This window comes from Giraffa tippelskirchi, chromosome 13 (assembly GCF_054371585.1).
Source record: "Giraffa tippelskirchi isolate mGirTip1 chromosome 13, T2T-mGirTip1v1.2.pri, whole genome shotgun sequence".
NCBI classification, from domain to species: Eukaryota; Metazoa; Chordata; class Mammalia; order Artiodactyla; family Giraffidae; genus Giraffa; species Giraffa tippelskirchi.
In genome coordinates this window covers 101,542,668-101,569,810 of record NC_137287.1, presented here as the reverse complement: position 1 = coordinate 101,569,810, position 27,143 = coordinate 101,542,668, and the positions used below count along the sequence as shown (strand labels likewise).

The 27,143-nt window shown below is 43.5% G+C and overlaps 2 protein-coding genes across 7 annotated transcripts in view; both read left to right on the top strand.

Moving 5' to 3' along the window:
- The window catches only part of CASS4 (Cas scaffold protein family member 4), a 36,049-nt gene extending 25,037 nt beyond the window's left edge, over positions 1-11,012 (top strand). For 2 of the 3 annotated variants that reach the window (XM_081560571.1, XM_081560573.1), the window contains exons 3-7: positions 832-933; positions 2,733-2,813; positions 3,911-5,221; positions 6,103-6,180; positions 9,520-11,012. In XM_081560571.1, the coding sequence (XP_081416697.1) occupies positions 832-933; positions 2,733-2,813; positions 3,911-5,221; positions 6,103-6,180; positions 9,520-9,930 (1,983 nt within the window). In that variant the 3' untranslated portion in view covers positions 9,931-11,012. The remainder of the gene's footprint in view (positions 1-831; positions 934-2,732; positions 2,814-3,910; positions 5,222-6,102; positions 6,181-9,519) is intronic. The other variant, XM_081560572.1, reaches the window with a different exon arrangement.
- Positions 11,013-19,880: 8,868 nt separating this feature from the next.
- RTF2 (replication termination factor 2) overlaps positions 19,881-27,143 on the top strand; it is a 38,381-nt gene continuing 31,118 nt past the window's right edge. For all 4 annotated transcript variants that reach the window (XR_014074018.1, XM_081560569.1, XM_081560568.1 and 1 more), the window contains exons 1-4: positions 19,881-20,031; positions 24,247-24,341; positions 25,414-25,507; positions 27,002-27,141. Coding sequence is in view for 3 of the 4 variants with exons in the window: in XM_081560569.1 (XP_081416695.1) it covers positions 19,963-20,031; positions 24,247-24,341; positions 25,414-25,507; positions 27,002-27,141 (398 nt within the window). In the remaining variant the exon portion in view is untranslated. The remainder of the gene's footprint in view (positions 20,032-24,246; positions 24,342-25,413; positions 25,508-27,001; positions 27,142-27,143) is intronic.

Here is a 27,143-nt window from a genome sequence, read left to right as displayed (position 1 = left end):
AGAAACACAATGAAACCAGCACCCCACAAGCCCCCTCCCACCTCTCCCAGCCACTTCCCCCCAGGGCAACCACGATCTTGAGCTTTGTTTTACTTTTTATTCCAACTTCCTTATTATAATACACTGGCCTCTCTTAAAAAAAAAAAAAATGACCGTACAAAGAAGGTATTTGATTTGGTTTAAATTCAGAAAGGGTAATCTTTTGTATTTCAAGTGAAAAGATCAGATTTCCTGATGAAATCTGCTTTTAGGTTTAAATTGCTTTTAGACCCTCTAGTTCTTGAACTTGAGTTTCTTTCTGTCCCCTAAACCTTTCAAAACCACATTTCTCAAAAACATGTTCCTTAGTTCCCATCTATGTTTTCCAAGAAACACTGGGCATTTCTCAACTGACTTCTTTCCACCTACAATCCCAAACCAAGGAAAGTCCCATCATAGGCTGTAGGTTGTCTCTTGGGCAAGTGTGACCCACAAAGTCAGCTCCATAAATAAAATTCTGAGAACATCAGAATCACCTGGGGGCCCTGACGATACTGCAGTTTCCCAGGCTCTCCGTCAAGACTCAAGAGATTCTGTGCAATGCACACGGGGCCCAGGAATCTGCATTTCCAACCCACTTCCCAGATGAGGCTGATCCACATGGTGAGGAAGACTGCCCTCCATCATGGACCTCCCCACCAGCATTCTGCTGTCCCCAATCTCAGAGCAAAGGGTCTCCAATGAGAGGTGCCCAGAGAATGTCCCAGCATGTTAGTGCTGCCTTCACTGTTTCATGGTCCATGAATGTGGTAGTAACATTTCTTTCCCTCTGTTCTTCTTTTTCTCCCCAAGGCTGTCTTCACAATTCCCAGACCTGCTCGGACCTCATTACCAGCTCTGGCTTGCCAGGTGTACGACGTGCCTGCCCAGAGCCGGTGCCCACCAACCCTGAAGGTGAGCCTCATCCGTGGCCCTGCTCCTCCCCACTTTCTCCATCCAAATCATGGGCACTCAGCTCATACTGAACTTACATTTCAGTTTTACCACTGAGAGATCTTTGGAGCTTCAGTTCTGACTCCAAGGGACCCATCACCACTCAGAAACCAGCTTTGTGCCCAGGGAACCCAGACATGCTCAGAAGGATATTACTACTATTTGAATTATGGATATTTAAAATTTTTTTACTTCCCATTTGTAATACTTTATATCCATGCTTATATACACACTGGAGAAAGGATTGGCAACCCACTCCAGTCTTCTGGCCTGGAGAATCCCATGGACAGAGAAGCCTGGTCGGCTACAGTCCATAGGGTCACAAAGAGTCGGACACAATTGAATGACTAACACAATATATACACACACCTATATGCACATATCTGCACTTTTTAAAAATAATAGTATCACGAAGGATATACATCATAGTCTTAACACTACCGTTGATTATCTTAACACTGATTATCTCTTGGGGAGGAAATTTCAGAGTTTTTTTGGTTTTTTTTTACTTTATTCGAGCGTAACTGGTACATCAGTTTTGTAAGACATATTTCCTGTAATCAGAAAACAACTTCACTCACTTCTGAGCCCGTCAGAACTGCCCCATGGCCATGCTCTCCCCTGCCTACCAAGCACAGGGGAATGGCCTGGGTGCTTCAGCCACGCCTGCTTCCTGGAACCATGTCCAGAGACTCTGAAGTTTGAGATCTGGGATGGGACCCAGTCAGTAGGAATTTTAAAGCTCCCAGTTGGTTCTCAAGCTCAGCCAGGGCTGAGAGCCATAGCTCCAGTCAAAATAAAAATTCAGGCTGGTTCGGTGACTTCCTGGTTACTCACAGGTAGTAAGAAGCCTTGGTGGAGGAATTTAATGTTCAGAGCAGGCAGTACCAAACTTCCCCCTGCCTATAAAGTGAAAGGAGGAGACTCGGAGGAGACTCATAGCCTGACTCTCTCCAAAGAAACCCCTCTTGGGAATTCCCTGGTGGCCCAGTGATTAGGACTCTCACTGCCGAGGACCTGGGTTCAATCCCTGGTCGGGGAAATAAGATCCCACAAGTCATGATGTGTGGCTGAAAACAAAACAAAACAAAAGAAAAACCCTCTCCAAATTTCAGTTTCTTTTCTCTTTCTTTGCAAAACCTGTTCTGGTGCTCTTTTACCTTACCTTGTAATATGGAACCTGTTTTTCACATCCTAATATATATATTTCCTAATTGTTGCACCTTCCCCACAAATGTCTATTATCTCTAGAAGCGCCATGTCTTTTGCTCATTACTGGGTGTACATATGTCACTTAGTTCAGTGGCTAGTCATTAGTAGGCACTTAGTAAATATTTGTAGGATTAATACATGAGTCATAAGCACAGGAAAATTTCTACTGGGAAAAACAAGAAAGAAAAAAGACATAGTAAATTCCAACCTTATATTTAGTCTTCTTTAATTTAATCTAAAGGTGAACTTACAGAAGGAAATGAACTGCTGTTTTTAACTCAGACAACTGCAGCTAATTCTTCTATAGTTTGTCCCCACCTTCAATTGAGAAGGTGCCTTTTTTAAAAACACAGAGCCCATTGTTGCAAATATACTCAGAACAGCACACACTTGCGCCATAAAACCATCATGACTGAAAGCCCCAAAGTCTTCAGTGATTTGTGTTTTCACTTGGGAAAAACACAAAACACCAGCGTTGAGACGGTTTGTGATGTGCAGCCACCAGGAAGGAAAATACCAAGTTGACCTTCTTTGTGGTCTTTCCCCAGGAGCCAGGCACGCAGCAGCTATATGATATCCCCCCCAGTCCTCAAAAGGCAGCACTGGGTCCCCCTGCCAGCCAAACAAACGTAAGTATGATCGGCACTGAGATCTGAGACTGTGCAAACCTGAACTGCCTCTGGGAAATGTTGTTTGCTTGGTCAAAATTAAGAACGCAAATCCCTCATAGCAGAATTTACTTCACTGGAGACAAAACTTGTAACTGTGACGGTGTTCAGGAACCAGACAAGTCATGTGGTCTAGATAAATCCTTTGACTTCCGTATGCCTCCGTTTCTCTTTACAAACTTACTGTGAGAATTGACACAATCCCTGCAAAGGGCCTAGTACAGTGCTTGGCACAGAGCAAGAGCTCAGGAGACTTGAGAGAAATGCTTCTTCTTGCAATCTACCGTGGAGATAGGTTTTTATTTGTATGGAGGGGAGGTGACTGAACTTGAAATCTGTAATGCATGCTTATCAATGATTCTGTCACATGCATACAATAAATATACCTATGCCCAAGGTGGGCTCTCCAGGTGGTGCTAGTGATAAAGAACCCACCTGCCAATGAGGGAGACATTCTCTCCCTGGGTCAGGAAGATCCCCTAGAGGAAGGCATGGCAACCCACTCCAGTATTCTTGCCTGGAGAGTCCCATGGACAGAGGTGCCTGGCGGTCTACAGTCCATGGGGTTGCAGAGAGTGGGACACGACTGAAGTGACTCAGCAAACACGCACTCATGCCCAAGGTGCCTTCTCAGCAGTGTCATGAGGGATGCATGGGAGTTTGTTAGATGGAAAGCAAGGGGTTGAGTGGACACTGAGAGCAGAAGAACCGGCTTGGACAGAATTAAATATAGCTGTGCAGGAGAGCATTTTGGGTTCAGAGAAAGGTGAGCAGCCCGAAGCGCTGGACCTTGAAGGAGGGAAGTGCCAGGTGTGGTGGGAGGCAGAGAGCGAGGAGACTCAAAAGGAGGCTGGAGCCATAATGTGAAGGGCTTGAGTGGTGGCAGAGATGGGAAGCCACTGTAGAAGCTTGAGCAGAGGAGTGACTATCAGGCTTTTAAGATGCACAGTGCCCAGCTCTTGGTGGCTCCTCAGTGTAATACACATGCATCCCTCGAGTCACTCATACTGTCTTTTTCTTAAACTAAATAACGGGTGACTTTGTGTGGTTCTTCACAGAGGCAGAATAGTCCCCCGACATCAAGCATCGCCTTGAGGAAGGGTGGCTGCAACACATTGCCAAGTCCTCAGAAATCAGAATGGATTTATGACACGCCAGTGTCTCTGGAAAAGGCTGATGTAAGAAATGCATCTCCAAGTAGCTCTGTGGAAAAATTGGGGCACCATGCCCTCCCCAGGTGTATGTCCAGCTTCCACAGCCCTCCGAGCAGCAGAGCAGGGACTCTCGGTCCACACCCACAGAAATACATGCCCATGCAGAAAAAACTCAGCCTTCCAGAAATTCCTTCTTATAGCTTTCCACCAGCCAAGGGGGCATTCCCTTTGGATGAAGGTGTCAGCTACAACGTTCCTTCAAGTTTTCTGATCCCCCGAGTGGAGCAGCAGAATACCAAGCCGAACATTTATGACATCCCTAAAGCAAGGCCGAGGGACCCCCAGGCTGGGAAAGAGCTGGGGAAAGCCAGTGTGCCTTCAGAGAATTCCTTGGACCATAACTCCTCGTGGTTTCCCAGCCAGGCAGCATCGCTGTCCCCTGAACTAGACAGCTCGTCTGTGTCCAGCTCTGACAGTAGAGCCAGCATTCTTTCCTCCTGCTCCTCCACATCCACTGACTCTTCGTCCAGCTTCTTCTCAGAGGAGTCAGCCAGAGAGCTCCCCTTGGACTTGGACTTGGCCAGAGAGACAGTCACAGCTCTGCAGCACAAGGTGGCCAACTCCGTCGGGAGCCTGATGCTCTTTGTCAGTAGGAAGTGGAGGTTCAGGGACTCTCTGGAGGCCAACATCAATGCAATCCGCAGGGCCGCTGACTGCACAGAGGAATCCTTGAGAGAATTCCTGGATTTTGCCCGAGGAGTCTGTGGGACCACCTGCAATCTCACCAACAGTAACCTTCAGGCCAGAATTAAGGATCAGCTACAGACGATCTCCAACTCCTACCAAATCCTGCTTGAAACAAAGGAAAGTCTGGAGAGCTGTGATTGGTCCCTGGAAGTCCTTGTGACTGACAAAATCCAAAACAGCCCGGATGACCTGGAGAGATTTGTCCAGGTGGCACGGATGGTTCCAGAAGATGTCAAGAGGTTCGCCTCCATCATCATTGCCAATGGGAGGCTCCTTTTCAAGCCGAACTCTGAAAAGGAAGATCCTGTGCAATTGACCCCAAATGCAGAGTTTAAGCTTGCCAAATCTATCCAGCTCCCGCAAAGGGAGATTGAATCCTATCAAAGGAACACTCCTTTTCATAAGCAAAAAGAAATCAAACACTCTCCTGAACTATTAGAGAAGAATAGGACAAATGTTTGTGAACAGGTGAGTTCAGAGTGCCACATGGTATTAATAAAATACAAAAGGATTTTCCATTTTTATCTGGAGTGGTCACCTATAAGTTAGATGCTGAGAGTCTATTGTTTCATCTTTGGGGAGGCATGAGTTCCATTTTCCAGAAAATAAAATTTATGAAAGTAAAATTCTGTATGAGATCTTAGTAAGAAGAAAGGTAAGTGCTTTGATATTAAGACAAACAGGATGTTTTCTGGACATTTGGGGCTTACCTCTGATGCTAGGATAAGAAAGGATTCTGAAAACCTTTTGAAACCTGTTCTTTGAGCAAAATTTTTAATCTCACCATCAAATTTCCTTGCATTTCGGAAAGTTATAAACTGAGTCATTGTCAGTGTGCTTCTTAGGAACAGAAGAGGAAGTATAAACACTCTTCCAAATTGTCTATGGTCCTAGCAGCCTCCAGACTCTAGTTACTCTTAGAAATACTTTCCTCCATGAGATGAGACACTATAGTAAGACACCTTTAGTTCAAGAATTGCAAGTTGCAGGAGATGCAGCAGATAACAGGGGCTGTGTCACAGGATAACTTGGTGCTTTCAGCCCTAGTCTTGGGGTTTTCTGCTGACATGCCTGGTGGTGCTCTTAAGAGCTTTAACACACTCCAGAGAAGCTGGATATTTAGATATTTTTCATTTCCCGGTTAAACTCTGTGTCCTTATATTAGGCTGTGTTGATAGGCAAAATTCAGCTCTTGAGCTGTTAAAATCTCCTTTGTTGGCAAAAGATGTCATAGGCAGAACCTCAACAAATCATAAAGAGAAATACTCAAAGTTTTAAAGAGGATTAAACAGCTATACAGTAGGTAAAGACCATTCTGGTTGGTAATTGGAAGGGATTTTATGTTTCAGAAGTTCCCTCACCTGGAAGAGAAAGAAAAGCCCATCTTGGAACAAAGATCAGATGAAAACAGCAACTTAGAAACACAGGTAAGTGATGATGCTAACTAACTCTCCAACCCTTCTGTTTGACTGAAACGCTTTATCCCCAGAGACATCTCCTGCTGTGAATAATTCAACATCACAGCCCTGACCCACATGGGAGGAGACTTGGTTTTGTGATAGTTCTTCCTTATTTACAGTAGAAGGAACCCTGGAGATGAACTAGCCCAGTGAGCCCCCAAGTGTAGAACATGGTCCTTTGACCATTAGTGAAATAATTCTAGGTCCTCTGCAAGTTTATCAATGATCTGGCATTAAGTCATATGGCCTAACATTCTTTTCAACATCCTTTTTCTTTCCCCACCCCAACCTTTGGCTTAAACAATAGAAATTTATTTTCTCACAATTCCGGAGGCTAGAAGTCCAAAATCAAGGTTTGTTTCTTCTGAGGCATCTCTTTCCCTGGCTTGTACATGATCATCTTCTCATTGTGTCTTCACTTCATCTACCCTCTATCAGTTTATCTGTCTGACATTCTCTTTTAATGTCTCTGATTACAACAGAAAAACCATTTTGGTTTGAGGTTTGTGTACCTTCAGCACCTCTTTGACATATGATGTTCTTTTTTTAAAAATCAAAGATGTTATCGTTGTGCTTAATTTTAATTGGTTACCTCCTATTGCTGGCAAATGATACTAGTTTTCCATTTACCAATTTAAACAGTTTTAACTTAAGTAAAAACTGGATCCTTTAAAGACAAAGATGAAGCCAACTGAAGTCAAGAGGAAGGTAGAAACTTCATAGCGTGTGAAGGTTTTCTTTGCATAACTGAAGCCTGGGAACCAGTGAACTCACTCAACTTTCTGGCTGGGGGATCAGGGTGGGCAAGAAGGGACAGAGTTATTCAATGATATGGATAAGATCGTTGCCTTTTCAGAGGCCAGCCAGGATAATAACCCAGGCCTCCTGATGCTTAGTTCCACAAACTCCAAACCCCAAACTCAGTGGCCTGTCACATTGCTAAAAGTCATGCTATTTTATTCAACATGAAATCTGTCTTGGACTAGCGGTTCTCAAATTTGAGAGTGTTTCACAGTTTCCTTTAGGGCTTGCTAAAACCCAGGGAACTGGGTCCCACCCCAGTGTTCAGGATGCAGTAAGTTTAGGGTAGGGCCTGAGAATTTTCTTTTCTAAAAAGTTCTCAGGTGCTACTGATGTGGTGGTCCAAAGACCACACTTGGAAATACCCTGTTTTAGACTGACTGCTTCTTAGTGTGGGTGGAGAGACCGCTGACCATTGGGCGGACAATTCTCCATCATGTGGGAGGAATCATTGAGCATCCCTAGTCCCTTGACTGCTGGCATCCTGTGGTGCTCCCCCATCAGTGTGACAACCAAAAGTACCTCCAGAGATTTCCAGCACCCCAGGATAAAAGGCAGTACATTGTTTGTTTACCTACAGGTAATACTCTCAAGCTAAGATGCCAACATTCCAATTCCCCAGATGGTTGCTTCTCATTTTTAGCCTCTGATGCATTCTTCTCATGCTTCCTGCCCCTCCAAGAGTCTACCACAGCGAACACTCTAATCTTTTCTTGGTCACTTGTCCTTGTTTGTGCTGCTACAACAAAGTACTGTAGTCTGGGTGGCTTGCAAACAAGAGAAATTTATGTCTTACTGTCCTGGAGACCAGGAGTCTAAGATCAAGATGCCAGCATGGTCAGGTTCTGATGAGAGATCCCTCCCAGGCTTCGGACCTGGCAGAAGACACAGGCGGGAAGCAAGCTCTCACATGACCCTTATAAGAGCACTAATCCCCCACCCTGGGGGCCGTGAACCACTGGGGAAGCCCTAATTCTAGTCACCACCTCCCAAAGGCTCCATCTCCTAATACCTTTACCTTGAGGGGTTAGAGTTTCATGATACGAATTTTAGGGAGACACAGTCAGACCATAATGGAGTCTGAGTGCTTCTGAGCTGTGAGTTTTGAGATCTTAGATTGATAAAAGGGTGCAGTTTAACAAAGAATGAGAATTTCAGACTTGCTGACTCGGCTTAGAGCTCCAGAACTTTTTTTTCAATATTTATTTATGTATTTGGCTACACCAGGTCTTAGTTGTGGCATGTGGGATTTTTAGTTGTGACATGTGGAATCTAGCTCCCTGACCAGGGATTGAAGCCCAGGTCCCCTTCATTGGGAATGTGTCATAACCACTGGACTGCCAGGGAAGTCCAGCCCTCCAATCTTTATTTTGCTAATTGAGTGATCCTAGGTGACCTCTTCTCTTCTGGGATACTCAGTCTCCTCATCTATCACCTAACAAAGGGGATTTTGATTGTTACCTGGGGTGGCTGCCACTAAATTTGATGCTGAGAATCTTTCACTAGTGAATAGGCTTTCGTGCCACATTGCAGAAAATAAAATTCACGAAAGTAAAATTCTCAATGAAACTTTAACTAGCAAGTAAGATACATATTTTAATCTTAAAGCAAATAGGTCAGTATATTTTGATTTCTTCTGGGAATTTGGAGGATTCAAGTTTACCTCTGATACTGGAATTAGGAATGAGTTTTTAAAATTGCTTTAAAACGTGTTCTTTGAGTAAATTTTAAAATCTCACCATCAACTTTCCTGCATTTTTTTAAATTTGTAAATTTAGCTGTGGTCCAGTGGTTAAGACTTTGCCTTCCAGTCCAAGGGGTATGGGTTGGGAGCTAAGTTCCCACATGCCTCAAAGTCAAAAAACACCAAAATGTAAAGCAGAAGCAATATTGTAACAAATTCAATAAAAACATTAAAAAAGAATCCACATAAAAAGAAAAAACCTTAAAAAAAAAGGTATAAATTTAGTCATTGTCAGTAAGTTTCTTCGAATGGGTTTCTAATGGTTTGTTGAGAGGATTGAATATAATTTTATGTGTATCTAATATGAATGATTATATATAACACAATATATAAGATTATATTTATAAGGAAGCTTTAGAAAGGGTTTCCCTGGTGGCTCAGCAGTAAAGAACCTTCCTGTCAATGTAGGAGAAGGGAAGGACCCAGGATTTGATCCCTGGGTTGGGAAGATTTCCTGGAGGAGGAAATGGTCACCTACTCTAGTATTCTTGCCTGGAGAATCCCATGGACAGAGGAGCCTGGTGGGCTACAGTCCATGGGGTCATAAAAGAGTTGGACAGGATTTAGCGACTAAACACAGCATGCTTTGAATTAACATTAATTTGTTAAGCAGAATGTTGCACCTGCACGTGGGGCTTCCCAAACAAAACTCTACTTTTTCTTATAAAAATTCTGCAAATTAAGCAAAAACAGGAGAAGGGAGACAACCATAGCCTGTCGCTCGCGTCTCTCTCATCTGTCATCTTCTTTCCCTTCTCTAGAATCCTAGCTCCCTGGTCCCCTGGCCTTTGAGTCCGCAGAATCCCGAGAAGAAAACCCGCCTTTCTGAACATTGCCGCCTCTATTTTGGGGCGCTCTTCAAAGCCATCGGCGTGCTGAGCAGCAGCCTCCAGAACAGCCAACCCCCCGAGACCTTCATCACGCAGAGCAAGCTGGTCATCATGGTTGGGCAGAAGCTGGTGGACAGGCTGTGCCGGGAGACCCAGGAGCGGGATGTGCGCAATGAGATCCTGCGGGGCAGCAGCTGCCTCTGCAGCCTGCTCAAGGACCTAGCGCTGGCCACCAAGCACGCCGTGCTCCAGCACCCCAGCCCCGCCGCCCTGCAGCACCTTTGGGCCGAAGCCAAGAAGCTGGAGCAGCACGCTCAGCAGTTCAGGGGGACATTGGAATAAGCCTCCTTCTCCTTGTTAAACTCTTCACTTCAGTTGCATACCCACAACCTGTGCAAGTCTGTCCTCTGGGAAAAACCAACCTGGGGGTGTACAATGGATATTTACCATCATGGTGCCCAAACCCAGTATTACCGAGGGTCTGGGCAGCTCCAGGATATTGGCTTATCCCACAGAGTCAGGGAGGAGTCAGGTGTGAAGAAAGGACCTATCGTGCAGGGCCAGTTGTATGAAATGAGGTTGTGGAATCCACTTTTTTATATTAGCTCAATGTGTGCCTGCTTTAAGTTCATTCATTCATTCATTACTTATTTATTGGGTACCTATTGTATGTTAAATTCTAGGTGCTGGGCATGTAGCACTAAATCAGACCAAGTCTTTGCCCTCAGGGCGCTTACAATCTAGTGGGGAGACAGACAAATGATGAAGAAATACATACACAATATATTAGGTGCTAGGGAGAAGCCTACTTTTGGGCTTCCTTGGGGGCTCAGGTGGTAAAGAACCCACCTGCCAATGCAGGAGACATGGTTCGATCCCTGGATTGGGAAGATCCCTTGGAGAAGTAAACGGCAACCCACTCCAGTATTCTTTCCTGGGAAATCCCATAGACAGAGGAGTTTGACGGACTACAGTCCGTGGGTTGGCAAGAGGGTCGGACATGACTGAGCGACAAAACAACAACAGGGAGAAAATAGAATATGAGAACGGGGATAGAGGTTGTTTTCAAGTGATTAATTTCTGTTGTATCTGCTAGAAAATGTAGTAAAATTTTCAGTTTGGATAGAATTAATTCTGTGAGACTGGTACAAATTCTGTATCTGTGACTTACACCAAATATGTATATATATATTTGCTGTTTTATCTGAACAGAGTTAAACAGGCATGTTATAAGTAGCAGTTAATTTGCAACATAACATGTTCTGTTGGGTTCCCTATTTATTTCACACATTATAGATTCTGTGTTGATAAATTCAACACATGGATCGAACATTTAGTGTGTTCAATCAGAAAAGGTTTATACCTCAGTAGTCTCAAATGTGTTACCATTTATAATATTATGTCAATACAGTCATGAATTGAAACATCCTTTTCACCAATCTTTTCTTTGGAAAAATGTTTGATCTGTGTCACTTGGGTTCTGGTACCAAAGCAAAATGTTTATTTGTGTCACGCAAATGCTTCTCCCCAAAGTGTGCAAGGAGAGGAAGTAGAGGCCAAGTTTGCACATGCAAGGCTAACTCGGGAAAAGTAGAGCCAGGAAGTGTGGCACAAACAGCATCCCTATCACCGGGCACAGATCTGAGAGTGGCCCAGAACTAACCCCCGCACCGCCGCACCAAGTCAAACACCCCCTCTTCCTGTCCTCGCAGCTGGGGCTTTAGTTCACGTTTCTATGGTTACATCATCACTTCCAGTGGAGGTCCGTGTCTTCTATGTGCCCCACTGCCATGAGACATCTCTAGGCTGGAAATTACCTGAAATGGCACCTGCTGGGAGTTCCTATCCGCTACTCTGCACTTTTAAATTGTTGACTGTCAAAAGACTGATTGTATACATCAAGTTAGTCTCAGGGTCCCCAAAGAAGGATCCTGTCCTGGTGAAGCTTGGTTCTCTGCACTAGAATGGAGACATATTCTAGGAGCAGCCGTGATCTGCGTCAGTTAGGATTCCTTCTGATACTATCTCTCTTAAGCAATAAAAGGAATTTATTGACTCAAGTATCTGAACATAATCCAGAGGCAAGCTGGCTTCAAAAACAGCTGCTTTGGGTACCCCCAGCAGAATCATCAAGGTCCAATTTCTGAGTCCTACTTTATCTGTGTTAACTCTCATGGTTTCAATGTGTCTGCCATGAGTTCTGTTCTTTCTTGGTCTGTGGCCAGAGGGGAAGAAAGAGTCTTGTTTTCTGCTTGCACTAGTTTAGATCAGATGTCTGCCCCTAACAACTCCATGATAAGACGAGTGTATAATAATACCTAAGGTGTTCTAGACCTGCGATTCACCCCTACACAGACACACAGACACACACACAGCCATGTGTTCCTAGACAGATAAGGAGATGGCTCTAGCAAGAACTGTGAAATGTCTTCCCTTACTTCAAAGTAACAAGTCAGCCTGCCATAATCTCATGGATACTGAGAGAAAACATGAGATTCTGGGGTCATAGACCATGTTGGGGGTACCCAAGACCACCCTGAGGCCCCCTGATTTGGTAGGAAGCTTCACAGGTTCCCACAAATAGTATCTCACCACTCTGATCTATCACAATGAAAGGAGACAGAGCAAAATCTGCAAAGGGAAAGGTCATGTGGGAATGAAGCACCAGCGCAGGCTCAGGCTGCCAAGAGTCCCTTCCCAGGGGTTACCTAGGACCCCCTTAATTCCCCCAGCTGGTAGCCATGACAATATACAGGGAGTGTTGCTGGCCAGAGAAACTCGTGACAGCCTGGCCTCCAGAGTTTTCACTAGAGTTGATCATGTGTGATCATGTGTTGATCTTCTGTGTGGCGTGGACCAAAGTTCCAGACTCTTCGAAGGGAAGCAGGTGTCCTGTGTGAACCACATTGTTTGTACAGTTTAGGCCCTGCTCCATTCTTATCAACTCAGGGATGGTGGAAACTCTCCCTGAAATCAAGTTCCTATATAACCGCCAAAGCCAATCTTGCCAGCAGGCCTTTCTAAGGATGTTAGTCAGATCTGTTATTATGTCAACTCTCCCGCACAGAGTCAAAGGGCTCCTCATACAGCCTCACATGCAGTTACTGATTCATTTTCTAAAATAAAAAAATAATTTATTTATTCTCATTTTTTGGTTGTGCTGAGTCTTCATTGCTGTGCATGGGCTTCCTCTAGTTGCAGTGAGCATGGGCTACTTTTGTTGCAGTGCATGGGCTTCTTATTGCAGTGGCTTCTCTTGTTGCAGAGCACAGGCTCTAGTGCTCATGGGCTTCAGTAGTTGTGGCACAGGGGCTCATTAGTTGTGGCTCTTGGGCCCTAGAGCGTGCAGGCTCAGTAGTTGTGACTCCAGGGCTCTTGCTTTTTGCACACAGGCTCAATTGCTCTGTGGCACACGGGATCTTTCCAGACCAGAGACAAAACCCATCTCCCTGCATTGGCAAGACAATCCTTAGCCACTCTACCACCAAGGAAGTCTGCTAATGCTTCATTTTTACATCATTTCCCCATACCCCTCAAGTCCCAGGGGCAATGCAAAGGTATGTGTATGTGATGCTGTGCACACAAAGGGTTTGCATCAAAGCCATAAAAAAACCTTGAACCTAGGAAGCTCCCAATCTTTTATAGTAGTCTTTGTGTAAACCTGACCAAGCTTTGCCTCAGAGGGAGACTTTATCTTTATGACACTGAATAGCCAATAATCCTGCCCTTCTGCTCTGGAGGGAGACGTTGTCTCTGTCTTCCAAGGGAGTTTGCTACAAACATCCTTGACAAGATAATCTGGAACAAAATGTCAAGCCAATGCCTCTATTCAGAAGACCTGCAGAAACACGAGAGACCCCTGGAGCACCGTGTCCCAGCCGGAGCCCCTAGCAAAGTGAGAAATGGCACCGTAAAGAGGAAGGGTTGCTCCAGGGAGACACCAGTCAGTGTTTTCTCCAGGAGGCAGAGTGATGTTACACACTAGTGATAGCCATGCGAGGTATCTATTAAGTGATTCCTACATTCCAGATACTGTTCTAATGCTTTAGATGTTTTAACTCATTTAGTCCTTTGTAAGTGACATAGTCTCCAGTAGGTAATGAACAGGTCCCACATGGTTTCAAAACACTTTGTATGTATGTACCTATGTATGTAGAGAGACAGAATGATCGAGAGATAGAGCCAAAAAGAGAGACAGAGACACCACAAGGAGACAGACATCTGGAGCTAGATCTATCTACATATATTTCTTTTTTTGAGATGAGTTTTAACCAGGGACCTTTGGCAACAAAGTATAAAACCAAAACCACTGGGTTCAAAATACTGAAAACTGCTGCTCCTAGCTAAATGGGTTTCCTTCCCTTTTTTTGAAAGAGAGCAGTTATGGGATGAGTTTCCACTGATTGATTTAATAGGATAATTACTTCTGAAAAAGTTGTAAAGTAAGATAAAATCACATTTTTCAGCTTTCAGCAGCTTTTTGCTAAGTCTGTTTCTTCAATGTCCAGAATTCTGTAGTGTTTCTTCTAAGGGTAGGAAGAGGAAATGGTGGGTGTATGGTGGTGGTGGTGGTAGCAACCTGACCTCAATTAAGTTAAATTTCCTCAGGAAGATGGAAGTGGTGAGAAGCCTTGTTTAGAGATCTTTCAATGAGATAGGCACTGGGGAAGCCAAGAACCCAGTTGGGTGGCAACTATTTCTCTTAACAAACCATCTTTTAAAAATGTTATGTTCTCCCCAAGTACGCACCCCAGGTCTCCCGAAGCTTTCCCTTTGCAAGTTGCCCATATTTATAGGTTATTTGCTAATGTCCTTTTCCTTTCCTTCATTCATTTAACAATCATTTATTGAGCATCTCCTATCTGCCCAGGCCTCTTCTGATCACTAGATGTGGTGCAGTAGACAAAACAAAGGGTCTCATCACACAGCTTTCTTCCCAGCTGACGGAGATGGGAAACTCTCCGGTGAAGGCCAGTGAGGCGCTCTCTTTGGATGCGAAATGCAGGAAGGCACACCCAACACTTGGTAATCAAGATAAATTATATTTTGTTACAACATTAAAAAAAATCTAAATTAATGCAAAAACTCCATGGTGAACAAGACATCAAAATTTACATTTATAACAGGTTATCAGTGGTGGTAAATGCAAGGAAGAAATTAAATCAGGGTAATGGGTAGGGTGATGGGAGAGATGTGCATTTTTTTAAAAAGATTTATTTATTTTATTTTTTGGCTGTGGTGGGTGTTCACTGCTGCACTCAGGCTTTCTCTAGTTGCTGCAAGCGGGGGCTACCCTTTGTCACAGTAGATGGGCTTCTTAGCGTGCTGGCTTCTCTTGCAGCAGAGCACAGGCTCTAGGGCAGGTGGGCTCAGTAGTTGTGGCACGTGGGCTTAACTGCTGTGTGCTATGGGATCTTCCTGAACCAGGGATCAAACTGGTGTCCCTTGCATTGCAAGGCAGATTCTTAACCACTGGATCAGCAGGGAAGCCTGAGTTTTTTGTTTGTTTGTTTTGTTTTTAATGCACCCTGCAGCATGGGAGATCTTACTTCCCCGACCAGCGAGCAAACCCATGCCCTCTGCATTGGGAACACAGAGCCTCAACTACTGGCCCACCAGAGAAGTACCAAGATGTGCCTTTTCAAATGGAGAGGTCTGGAAGGATTGCTCTGAAGAGGGGACCAGGAGCCAAGTGATGATGCATCACTGAAGAGAGTTAGCTTGGCAAATGTGGGGGAAGAGTGTTCTGCAAAGGGAACAGCAAGGGGAGTGTGCAGAGTAGACGTACACCTGGAGAGCAAACATACACCTGGAGAGTAAATGTATACCTGCAGAGTTCTACCAAGTGGAGGAGATGCCATTGTGGGAAAGAAAAATGAATGACATGAGCTGGGACATATAGTTAGGAGCCCAGTTCATGTAAGGCCCTGTAGAGTCCTGGAATAGTTTTAATATTTCACTAAAACTGCAAACGAAAAGTAATTTTTGTCTTGAATTACCACGGCAATCACTTCCATTTGCTACCTTATTTTATTTTAACTGTCTTTGGGACACCCTCCCAAGTGTAACCTTAAATGAGGCTGTAAAATTCTTTTTATTTTTTGGCCATGCCAAGAGGCATGTGGGATCTTAATTCCCCACCGGGGACTGAACCTGCACCACCTGCATTGGAAGGATAGAGTCTTAATCACTGGACCACTAGGGAAGTCTCCAGGCTGTGAAATTCTTAAAGAATCCTAACACGTAGCTTTGTGTTTTTGTTTTTTCATGCTGACTCTTAAAATGACTTATTCTGCATATCAGCTTTTTCCAGACAGAATTTAAAACTGAAGCTTTGGAAGAACATATACAGAAAATAAAACCCTCAATGGTTTAGAAGTCGGAAGTATTTGGGAACTATTGTAACAGGCAGTAGAAGCACTTAAAGTATTGGTTCTTAGCCTGGGCTTCAGGAAGCCATGAATAAAATGCATATATGTATAGACTACAGCTGGGCTTCCCAGGTGGCTCAGTGGTACAGAATCCGCCTGCTAATGAAGGAGACAAGGGTTCAAACCCTGGGTCAGGAAGATCCCCTGGAGAAGGAAATGGCTACCCACTCCAGTATTTTTGCCTGGGACATGCCATTGACAGAGGAGCCTGGCGGGCTACAGTTCATGGGTCACAAAGAGTCAGAGACGACTTAGCAATTAAAATAACTAAAATAACAAACAAACTGTAGCAAATTTTCCTGAGTGCTTATGGATAGTTTTTCTGGGGAATAAGTCCAAAGTTCTCATCAAATTTTCCAACAGGTCCAATGACCCCAGAAAGGTTAAGGAATACTGATTTTTCAAATTGGCTGAACAGCACGTGAGATCTTAGTTTTCCAATCAGGAATGGAACCATGCTCTCTGCATTGGAAGAGCAGAGTCTTAACCACCTAACCACCAGGGACGTCTCTAAGGAATACTGATTTTGGTAGAAGGTAATGGTTTTCTCTATCATGATTTCACTCCTCTCCTGCCCTTCAAGTTCACAGCTTGATCCAGGGATCAAACTTGTCACCAAGGATCCTCATTCAACAAAGGCAGTAGGAAGAAGCAGCAGATAACAGACTTGCTTCACAGTGACTGGTTCCAAATAGGAAAAGGAGTCCGTCAAGGCTGTATATTGTCACCCTGCTTATTTACCTTATATGCAGAGTACATCGTGAGAAACGCTGGGCTGGAAGAAGCACAAGCTGGAATCAAGACTGCCGGGAGAAATATCAATAACCTCAGATATGCGGATGACACCACCCTTATGGCAGAAAGTGAAGAAGAACTAAAGAGCCTCTTGATGAAAGTGAAAGAGGAGAGTGAAAAAGTTGGCTTAAAGCTCAACGTTCAGAAAACTAAGATCATGGCATCTGGTCCCATCACTTCATGGGAAATAGATGGGGAAACAGTGGAAACAGTGTCAGACTTTATTTTTTTGGGCTCCAAGATCACTGCTAATGGTGACTGCAGCCATGAAGTTAAGAGACACTTACTCCTTGGAAGGAAGGTTATGGCCAACCTAGATAGCATATTTAAAAGCAGAGACATTACTTTGCCAACAAAAGTCCGTCTAGTCAAGGCTATGGTTTTTCCAGTGGTCATGTATGGATGTGAGAGTTGGACGGTGAAGAAAGCTGAGCACCGAAGAATTGATGCTTTTGAACTGTGGTGTTGGAGAAGACTCTTGAGAGTCCCTTGGACTGCAAGGAGATCCAATCAATCCATCCTAAAGGAGATCAATCCTGGGTGTTCATTGGAAGGACTGATGTTGAAGCTAAAACTCCAAAACTTTGGCCACCTCATGCGAAGAGTTGACTCATTGGAAAAGACCCTGATGCTGGGTAGGATTGGGGGCAGGAGGAGAAGGGGACGACAGAGGGTGAGAGTGTTGGATGGCATCACCGACTCGATGGACATGGGTTTGGGTAGACTCCGGGAGTTGGTGATGGACAGAGAGGCCTGGTGTGCTGCAATTCATGGGGTCGCAAAAAGTCGGACACGACTGAGCGACTGAACTGAACTGAATGAAATAAAGGCAGAATACAATATCTGACAGCTCTCAACACAAACTAGTTGCTACTCATGATAAAAATAAACCTGTACATTTTGGCTGTGTATAGTCTGCAACACAGTGTAGCTTAGAAACCAATATTCTAAAAGAGGAAACCAAGGGGGAAGATAAAAAGCATCCAGCTGCCTGAACTTTAACGCCCTCATAGTCATTACCACTGGGTGTCATCAGCAGCTTTGGGGGGAGGAGGTGAAGGATTCTGGCCTCCGTGGTTAGATGGGCCTCATTTGAGAAAGCCCCTCCCTCACCTCCTTCCCTTTCTTCTTCCTTGATGTGTGCCAAGGACCCAAGACATCTGGCATATCTGAGCCTCAGGGTTGTCACTTGGATAACAGAAGGCACTATACCCCCTACTAAGATTGAGAGGACAGAAGGCAAGAATGCTTCCAACTCTCCCAGCATAGAATTACTGTTTGATAAAGAGCAGCTATTTTTGTTTATTCAGCCCCAAATAAATTTGGTGAGAGGTAGTTGTACTTGTCCAAAAAGAACACTGGTTTGAGAGTCTGTCTAAAGATCCTTGGGTTTTTGCTACTCTCTGATTTTCTGTCCATTGCTTTAAGAGAAAACTAATCTTAGGACCCATCCCCAGCTCTCACTAGCTGTTTAACCTTGGACCAGTGCTTTTGATCTTTCCAGCCTTCTGTTTCCCTACCCTAGAAATGAGATTCTAGTTGAATGAAACTAGGGTCTGCTGGTCAACCCTCTCGGAATGAATCTGTACTTTTTGGTTTATGGAGGACTGAAGACTCTTGCAGGCACTGAGAATGCAAAAGGGAGTAAAGCAAAGTCCCTAGGGAGTTTACAGTTCTTGAGATGTGAATAAAAATAAATCAGGCACCAATCAGAGACCAACTGATTAAAGGGTTTATTTTCTTTTAATTCTCATTATTTGCAGTATCAGATAACTCAATCATCTAGCCCTTGAAGCTTTCCAATCCACATACACTGTATTTTCTGTTCCCAAGTGGGGAGTATTTTTAGTCTTTTTGCTTCACTTTGATCAAGGTGGTAACACCCAGTCATAAAAGGTCTGCTTTACTAGCAGTGGATAAGCTTTCCTCTAATATTTATAATAATTAAAGGAACAAACGGAAAGATGGTCAAGAGCATGAAAGCAGACAATCATGGATTTTAACGGGTTTTGCAAGGGTTTTGTGTTCTCATTATAGATACGCTACAGCCTGTCTCTTGGAAAAGGCATGGAAACATCAGTGCACATTTTATAATTATATCTGTGTCTGTTAATTATACCTGCTTTTTCCTTTGTTGTTAATTTTTTATATGTGTGCTCAGTCGCTTCAGTCGCGTCCAACTTTTTGCAATTCTTTGGACTGTAGCCCTCCAGGCGCCTCTGCCCATGAAATTTTACAGGCGAGAATACTGGAGTAGGGTGTCATTTCCTTCTTTATGGGATCTTCCTGACCCAGGGATCTTCACGAATCTGCATCTCCTGCGTCTCCTGCATTGCAGGGAGATTTTTTTCCACTGAGCCACTGGGGAACCTTTCAATAAATAAAAAAAAATTTAGCCTGGGCTTCAGGATACTGTGAATGAAATATATACATGTACAAACTGTGTGCACTATTTCATGTATATACAATATGCATGGCAGTATCAGAAAGTTTCAGGCCATATAGAATCTTACTCTCGCACAATCTCAGTTAACATCACTTTTTGTTGTGAGTGCTTAAATCATAACTGACGCCCAGTAAAAAGATACGTTCTTTTAGATACATAAACATTAATTGAAATGATGGATCCATCCCTATTCATCGCTAATTGCACTAATAAAATTCAGTCTTTTCCTCTACGCGGTCCCAGTCTAGGGATGTCTGCCCACAGTCAGAAAGGCTGGGGTGGGATAGGGCCCGAAAAACGGCTGCCGCTCCTGAGTCGTCCCCACCCGCGCCGCCCCCTGGACCCCGCCCCCGAAGGGTGGAAAAACGACTAGGCGGATGCAGCAGGAATCCCACGTCCACCGGAAAGATGAAGGGACTGGCTGCAGCCGGAGAGTAAGCGAACGCTCTGCGCGCTGCTTGCAAGCAAGACCCAGCCTTCGCTTTGCAGCTGCCCCCGCCTCGGGGCCACGCCCAGCGCCTAGCGACGCTCTCCATAGCAACAAGACTGGGACAAGCCCCGCCCCGCCCCTGCCCCGCCCCGCCCTCCGCGTGGAGACTGGCGTATTGCGTCATTGCGGCGCGCCGGAAGTGAGTCCTACAGTCGCCAGGGACTCCGGAAGTTGCTGCTGTAGGTGATTGCTCTGGAGTCTGTCGGCTTGCGATGGGTTGCGACGGAGGAACAATCCCTAAGAGGCATGAACTGGTGAAGGGGCCGAAGAAGGTTGAGAAGGTGAGTTACGTGGGCCCAGTGGGGCCTGGGGGTGGTGCGGCCTGCTAACGCTCCCAGGAAGCGAAGGGAGGTGGGAGGAGGAGCTAGCGGGTTTCCACATAAAACTGTGCTTATTTATCCCTTTCAGAGAACTCAAAATTAACCACAGTGTTAATAAGGGACCTTTATTGACTGCAGGCTGTTGCCATTCATCCGACAGTACGCATAATATAGGGTGTCTCATGTAATTTTCAAAACAGCCTTAGGGTTTATACTTTCAGAAGCCTCACTTTTGAGACTTGGAAATTGAGGCTCAGGAGGAGAAAGTTGCAAAACTAATAAGTGGCAGAACCAGGATTTGAAGTTTGTCTGCTGCTAGTAACAATGATACAAGTGGTCGCTGTTTATTGAGTTCTGTACACACTAATTTCGTTTTCTCAGTGAAGTCTTCTCACTTAAAAAGTAACCACCGTGTACACTGCGTTCAAGTTGATTACTGTTGGTCTCAGAGGGTGGTTGGGCTTCCCTGATAGCTCAGTTGGTAAAGAATCTGCCAGCAATGCTGGAGACCGCGATTCGATTCTTGGGTCGGGAAGATCCACTGGAGAAGTGATAGGCTACCCACTCCGTTTTCTTGGGCTTCCCTTGTGGCTCAGCTGGTAAAGAATCCGCCTGCAATGCAGGAGACCTGGATTCGATCCCTGGATTGGGAAGATCCTCTGGAGAAGGGAAAGGCTACCCACGCCAGTGTTCTGGCTTGGAGAATTCCATGGACTGTATAGTCAAAGGGGTTGCAAAAAGTGGGACAGGACTGAGCGACTTTCACTTTCAGAGGGTGGTAAGCTCCTAGGGGCTGAGGCTGCACCTTTCCCCCCTCCTCAGCTAGCACTGTAAATACTGTAGATAAACACCTGATTGAATAATCCATAATTCTCACCAATGATTAAGCAAATTACATATTATAATTTCCCTGCTTTTGTTGTTGTTCAGTCGATCAGTCGTAGGCTACTAATCCCTGTTAGAAATTGAGTCAGTAACATGACCAAGATCACAAAACTGTTAGATAATAAAGCCAGGATTCCCATCCAGTTATTCAGGATTTCAAAGTTAGCACCAGTGATTACTTTTTTAATAATAGAAGGTGTTTAAAGTACCTAATATTAATACAAGTGACTGCCACACTGGGTGGTCCATATGAGTCTCCAGTCAGAGCCAGAGAAGTCTTTTTTTAAAAATAAATTCCATGTATTACTACTGTTGCTACTGCTGCTAAGTCGCTTCAGTCATGTCCGACTCTGTGCGACCCCATAGACAGCCACCAGGCTCCACCGTCCCTGGGATTCTCCAGGCACATGTATTACTACTGTATTTAAATCACTACTGTATTTAAACTCCTCCAGTCGTTTCCCATTATATTCAGAAAAAAAGTCCCACAAGACCCTGTGTGATCAGACAGAATGTGATCTGCTTACCTCATCTTCTGCCCTTCTCCAGTTCTTTTATTCTGTTCCAGCCCATAGGCCTTGTTCCTCAACCTGGAGTATAATTTCATCAACCTGATAACGTTCTTTACTGACATAATCATATCATTTGGTGTTTTTTTTTTTTTTAAACATCAGTTAATTCTTTACTGAAATGTCATCCCAGCCCACTGTAGCCAAAATACATCTCTCTTCTGATCACTCTATACTCTTCTGCTGCTTTACCTTATAGTGCTTATCACTATATTTATTTATTCTTTGTCTGTTTCTTATGTGGACAGGGACCGTGTATGTGTCACTTTTGTGACCCCTGTGATGTGTCTGCCACACAGTCGATTCCCAACAAATGTATATAGGAATGTGAGAGTGAGTGAACACCCAAGGTGATGGCGTGTGCCCTCTGATCACAGCTACGTGTGCAGAGATTAACGCTGGGGAGCTACCACTTGTGTGAGCGAGCTTTTACCCAAATAGTATTTAGCTCGGTTTTGTTACCTTGAGCCCAGAACTGAAGAGGAGTAGCTTAATGACAGGCTTGGCTAAGAATAGATGTCAGAAGGGGAAAGAAAAGAAGAAAGGGTGATCTGAAACAACTAGAGTACCCAGGCAGGGTGGATTTTTATTATCCTTATTCACTCAACAGATACATATTAAAGTGTTTCCGACCTACACCATTCTAGGCCCTGGGGTTATAGCAGTGAACAGAGTCCAGCCCTTGTAGAGCTTGCATTTCGGATAGGTATGTAATAACATTTGTTGATCACATGCAGTATGTTTGGTTTGGCCCAAAGTGTTCCTCAGGTTTAAGACCTTGGGTGGGCCAAATTTTAAATTGGTAAGGAGTCATTCCTTCCCTGTCCCCAACTCTCCCAGGTGGTTTTTTTGAAGCAGTGAAAGACTGTGGTGAAGCAGGTAGGGGATCTAGAAAGTATATCCTAAACTTGCCTAATGTAGCTTTTTAAATCTACAAAAAGTATAGTACCTCAGCTTCACTGGTGACAAGTCTCTCTCGGGGCTCTTCTACAGTGTGGCTGATGATAAGAGCTATTTAAGATGCCGAAATGTGGCTGTTGGATCTTGGGACCAAATAGGACAACATCTGCAGTAGTGTGGTGGGGTTTTTGTTGTTTGTGTGTTTGGTTTTGTTTTAAACTATAGAGGGGAAGGACACATTTATCTGTATTAACAGGTGCTAACTGCTATACATAAAATCAGGATGAGAAGGTTGGATGGTATCATCAACTCAATGGATATGCGTTTGAGCCAACTCTGGGAGATAGTGAAGGACAGGGAAGCTTGGCGTGCTGCAGTCCATGGGGTCACAAGGAGTCGGATGTGACTGAGTGACTGAACAACAAATACATAAAATAGATAAGCAACAAGGATTTACTGTATAGCACAAAGAATTAAACCTAATATCTTGTAACAGTCTATGATTGAACATAATCTGCAAAAACCTCAAATAACTACACTATACACCTGAAACTAACACAATATTGTAAATAAACTATACTTCATTAAAAATATATAAAAGTTACACAAAATAATAGAAATGTGATAGAGAGTAGCAATTAAAAGCATGGTCTTTAGAGCCTGCCTGCCTGACTTTTTATCTTCGCTCCTCTGCTTGAGTGTGTGACCTTGACACGCAACTTAACTTCTTGGTACCTCAGTTTCCTCAACTACGAAGATAAGAATCCTAACTCATAAGTTTTTATGAGGGCTAAAAGATGCTGAAGCTCCAATACTTTGGCCACCTGATGCAAAGAACTGACTCGTTGGAAAAGACCCTGATGCTGGGAAGGATTGGGGGCAGGAGGAGAAGGGGACGACATAGGATGAGATGGTTGGATGGCATCACCAACTCGATGGACGTGAGTTTGAGCAAGCTCCGGGAGTTGATAAACAGGGAAGCCTGGCATGCTGCAACCCATGGGGTTGCAAAGACTCAGACACAACTGAGTGACTAAACTGAAAAGACTAAGTCACAGAAACTGTCTTTCACAGTACCTGGCACACAGTAAAGCCCTAAATAGTTCCTGCAAAAATTAAATTTGAGGGAATTTAAATTCTTTATTTTTTCTTCCTTTTTTTCCCCCAAGTGTGCCATCTTGTTACATTATTCAGGTTTGACATTTTAGGAACAGTGAAGAGTGGGACGTGGGATATTAAATAGGTGGAAATATCATTTGAGGGCTTTGGAGGGTCTCAGATCTGAATCTTCAGAGTGTGGTTAATGACTTGATATGCCTTGTAGTGAGTACTCTGCAAAAAACATTAAAAATGGGTGATTTTTGTAAGGAATTATGCAGTCTTTGTGCTGAACTTCTTTTTTTTTGTTTTTGTTTTTAATGCCTGTCTTCTCTCAATTCTTGCCCTTAAATTCTGCTACATCTTTGGAGCTGTTCCCACTGTTAGAAATTAACTTCTACTGCTTGTTTTTTCTGTATGAGCTTCCTAGTTTACTATTAGGATATAAATATTAATATTTATATGTAATTGACATAAGCAATTTAGTGATTTGATGTAAACTGTTTCTTTGTACACATCGTATATAGAGAGGCCTTTATTTTACATACGGTTGATTACTTGTGACTTTTTAAATCCCAGCTTCGTGTGTCAGTAATTTTGATTTAAAAAACAAAAATCATCACAGTGTGGTATTACTGAATAAGCCTTTATATGTAGAATTCTGTGGAGCGTGTGTCTTTCGGAGGAGAAAATTAACTGAAAGGATTTTTTTTTCTCTTCTCAGGTCGACAAGGATGCTGAGTTAGTGGCCCAGTGGAACTACTGTACTCTAAGTCAGGAGATATTAAGACGACCAGTAGTTGCCTGTGAACTTGGCAGGTATAGTTCCTTTACTTAATGGAGATGAGTTTTTATTACATGGTGTTGAAAAGAATTTGAACATGTAAATGCAGTTCTTGATTCATCAGACGTGAGTGATCTCAAGCAAATTTGTGAAGCCTGGAGCCAATAGGAGGGAGCTAAGTTACAAACATAAATGCATGAAGGACCCATGTGGGATCAGTAGGGCATGGTGAGGAATGGGTGAACCAGAGAGTTCATGTTCCTGGTGTTCCAGTGGTTAATACTTGTTCTCACTGCTGAGGACCCAGGTTCACTTCATCGTTGGGGAACTAAGATCCCATAGGGTACATAGCAAAAAATAAAATAAAAGGCAGCTGCTATTCAATTCCAGCTTGTTGTTACATTTCAAAGAAGGTAGACTGATTCCAGAACATCTGATTTCCCCCCCCCCCCCCCAGGGAAAGGTGAAAATATGTACTTTTTTTATTTATTTATTTATTTATTTATTTATGCCTATGCTGGATCTTTGTTGCTGAGCAGGCTTTTCTCTGGTCCCAGTGACAGGGGGCTACTCTCTAGTTCCAGTGCACCGGCTTCTCATTGTGGTGGCTTCCATTGTTGTGGTGCAAGGCTCTAGCGTCCCCAGGCTTCAGTGTTTGCGGCACAGGGCTCAGTAGTTGCGGTTCCCAGGACCCAGAGCACAGACTCAACAGATGTGGCACACTGGCTTAGTTGTCCCTCGGCAGGTGGGATCTTCCTGGATCGGGGATTGAACCCGTGTCTTCTGCACTGGCAGTCAGATTCTTTACCATTGAACCACCAGGGAAGCCTGAAAACGTTTTATGTTAAATTTCCCAATTTGAAAAATCTTTGTTGGGTCACATTCAGTCCTCTGACTGCCAGTCTACATAGCCCTTGATTTAAACTGGTTTCTTTCTTTGTATGCTTTGGAAATGGTTGAGACAGGATTAAATTTACTTTTTTAGGATTGCAAGGACATTTCTGTGACCAGACGTAAATGACTTTGGATTGTACTCAGTTTAGTCTTCTTCCCTTGGATGAAGGTTGATTGTTGCCAGAATGTCTTGACTGATCTTTATTGTTGCAGACTTTACAACAAAGATGCTGTCATTGAGTTTTTATTGGACAAATCTTCCGAAAAGGCTCTTGGGAAGGCAGCCTCTCACATTAAAAGCATTAAGGTAAGCCAGGTGATTCTGAAGTGCTCTGGGGATCTCAGTGGTTAAGGTTTATTGTATAGAATTCATGTATGTTTTAGACTGAACTTGGAAATTGGAATTCCAGTCCCATCCAGCCATCTAATAAAGGTGTGATTTAGGACAGGTCACTTAAAGCCAGAAGTCCCCACACCTGTACTTAACTAGATTATAAATCTCTGGTGACTTAATGTGTGTAAAAGAGCTTCAAAAATTCTCAGTGTGCTGTATAAATGTTAAGAGGTATAATTTTTGAAGTTAAAACAGCTACTTGAATTTTTTTATTTAGAAGACACTTTTATAGAATTAGAGATTTTTATAGATAGATCACTTTTCAGTCATTGTGGTTATCTCCTGCTGATTAGATGTTCTGATTGACACATTTCTATCACAGAAGTGGAAAAACAAGTGTTTTAGTAAAGGAACTTTGTTGAGAAGACAAAATCTTTCAAATCTGGTCAGTGGGAGAAAAATCAAAAAAGTAGTGAAGAATCTGAGAACTGCAAAGCCTGTCAGACATTTCATCTCACTGTGTGTGACATGCTGAGGCCTCATGGCTTGTCAGAGGGTTGCTTAAATCAGAGCCAGAGCCCATGACTCCCAGGCTGAGGCTTTGAGTTTTTTCCTTTTTTTCTTCCTCCTCTTTCTTTTTTAAGTTTTTAGCCTGTTACTATAATAGGCATTTTGTTTGAGTTTGAGGGGGTAATTAAAGGATACAGGGATTTGGAATAGTTCATTTCAGACAAATTAGTAACTCTGAGTTGTGGCTGATTGGTCATGCTGTGGAGATACCCATGTCGATTTTTGTCATCATTTCCTTGAGAAGAAAATTCATTTCTCAAAAACCCACAGTAGCAGAATTACCTTGTCTCAAAAATGTGATGACCACTGAAATTAACTTATACAAGTCTATACTTACAATATATAATGTATGTGGTTGAACTTTTAATTTCAATGCAAAATATTTTTTCCTAAGAACTCATAACTCTTTAAAGACAGAAGGATTCAAATAAAACAATGTAAAAGTTATTACTATAATTAATAGTCCCCAAATACTCTGAGCAAAGAACCTAACGAACACACACCAGCTCTCAAGCAAGAAACTGAATGTATGTGTGGTGGCTTTCCTTCCGACGTGCTCAGCTGCTCCCTGGAATGTTGAAATCAAATTGGTGCAGTTAATTATGAAAAAATGCTTCAGATGCTAAAGTGAGGCTTCTCTTAGTGGGATAAATTTTCATGTCCAAAGTTCCTTTGCCTTATATTGCAAAATGCTTGTAAAACAGAAATTAATAATTTGCTAGACAGTGCATTTAAAAAATCTTGTTTTCTATCACAACTTATGGTTTAATTTCATTTCTTTGTTAATTAATGCGAAAGGAAAGTAGAAAAAGAGGTTTGGATGGGAAAGGACTAGAACAATAGTTAAGGCTAAGGATGATCCATTTGTCAAAGGAATTGTTGATGTGTTTTTCACAGAATGTGACAGAACTGAGGCTCTCTGACAACCCCGCCTGGGAAGGCGATAAAGGAAACACTAAAGGTGACAAGCATGACGACCTCCAGCGGGCACGTTTCATCTGCCCTGTCGTGGGCTTGGAAATGAATGGCCGACATAGGT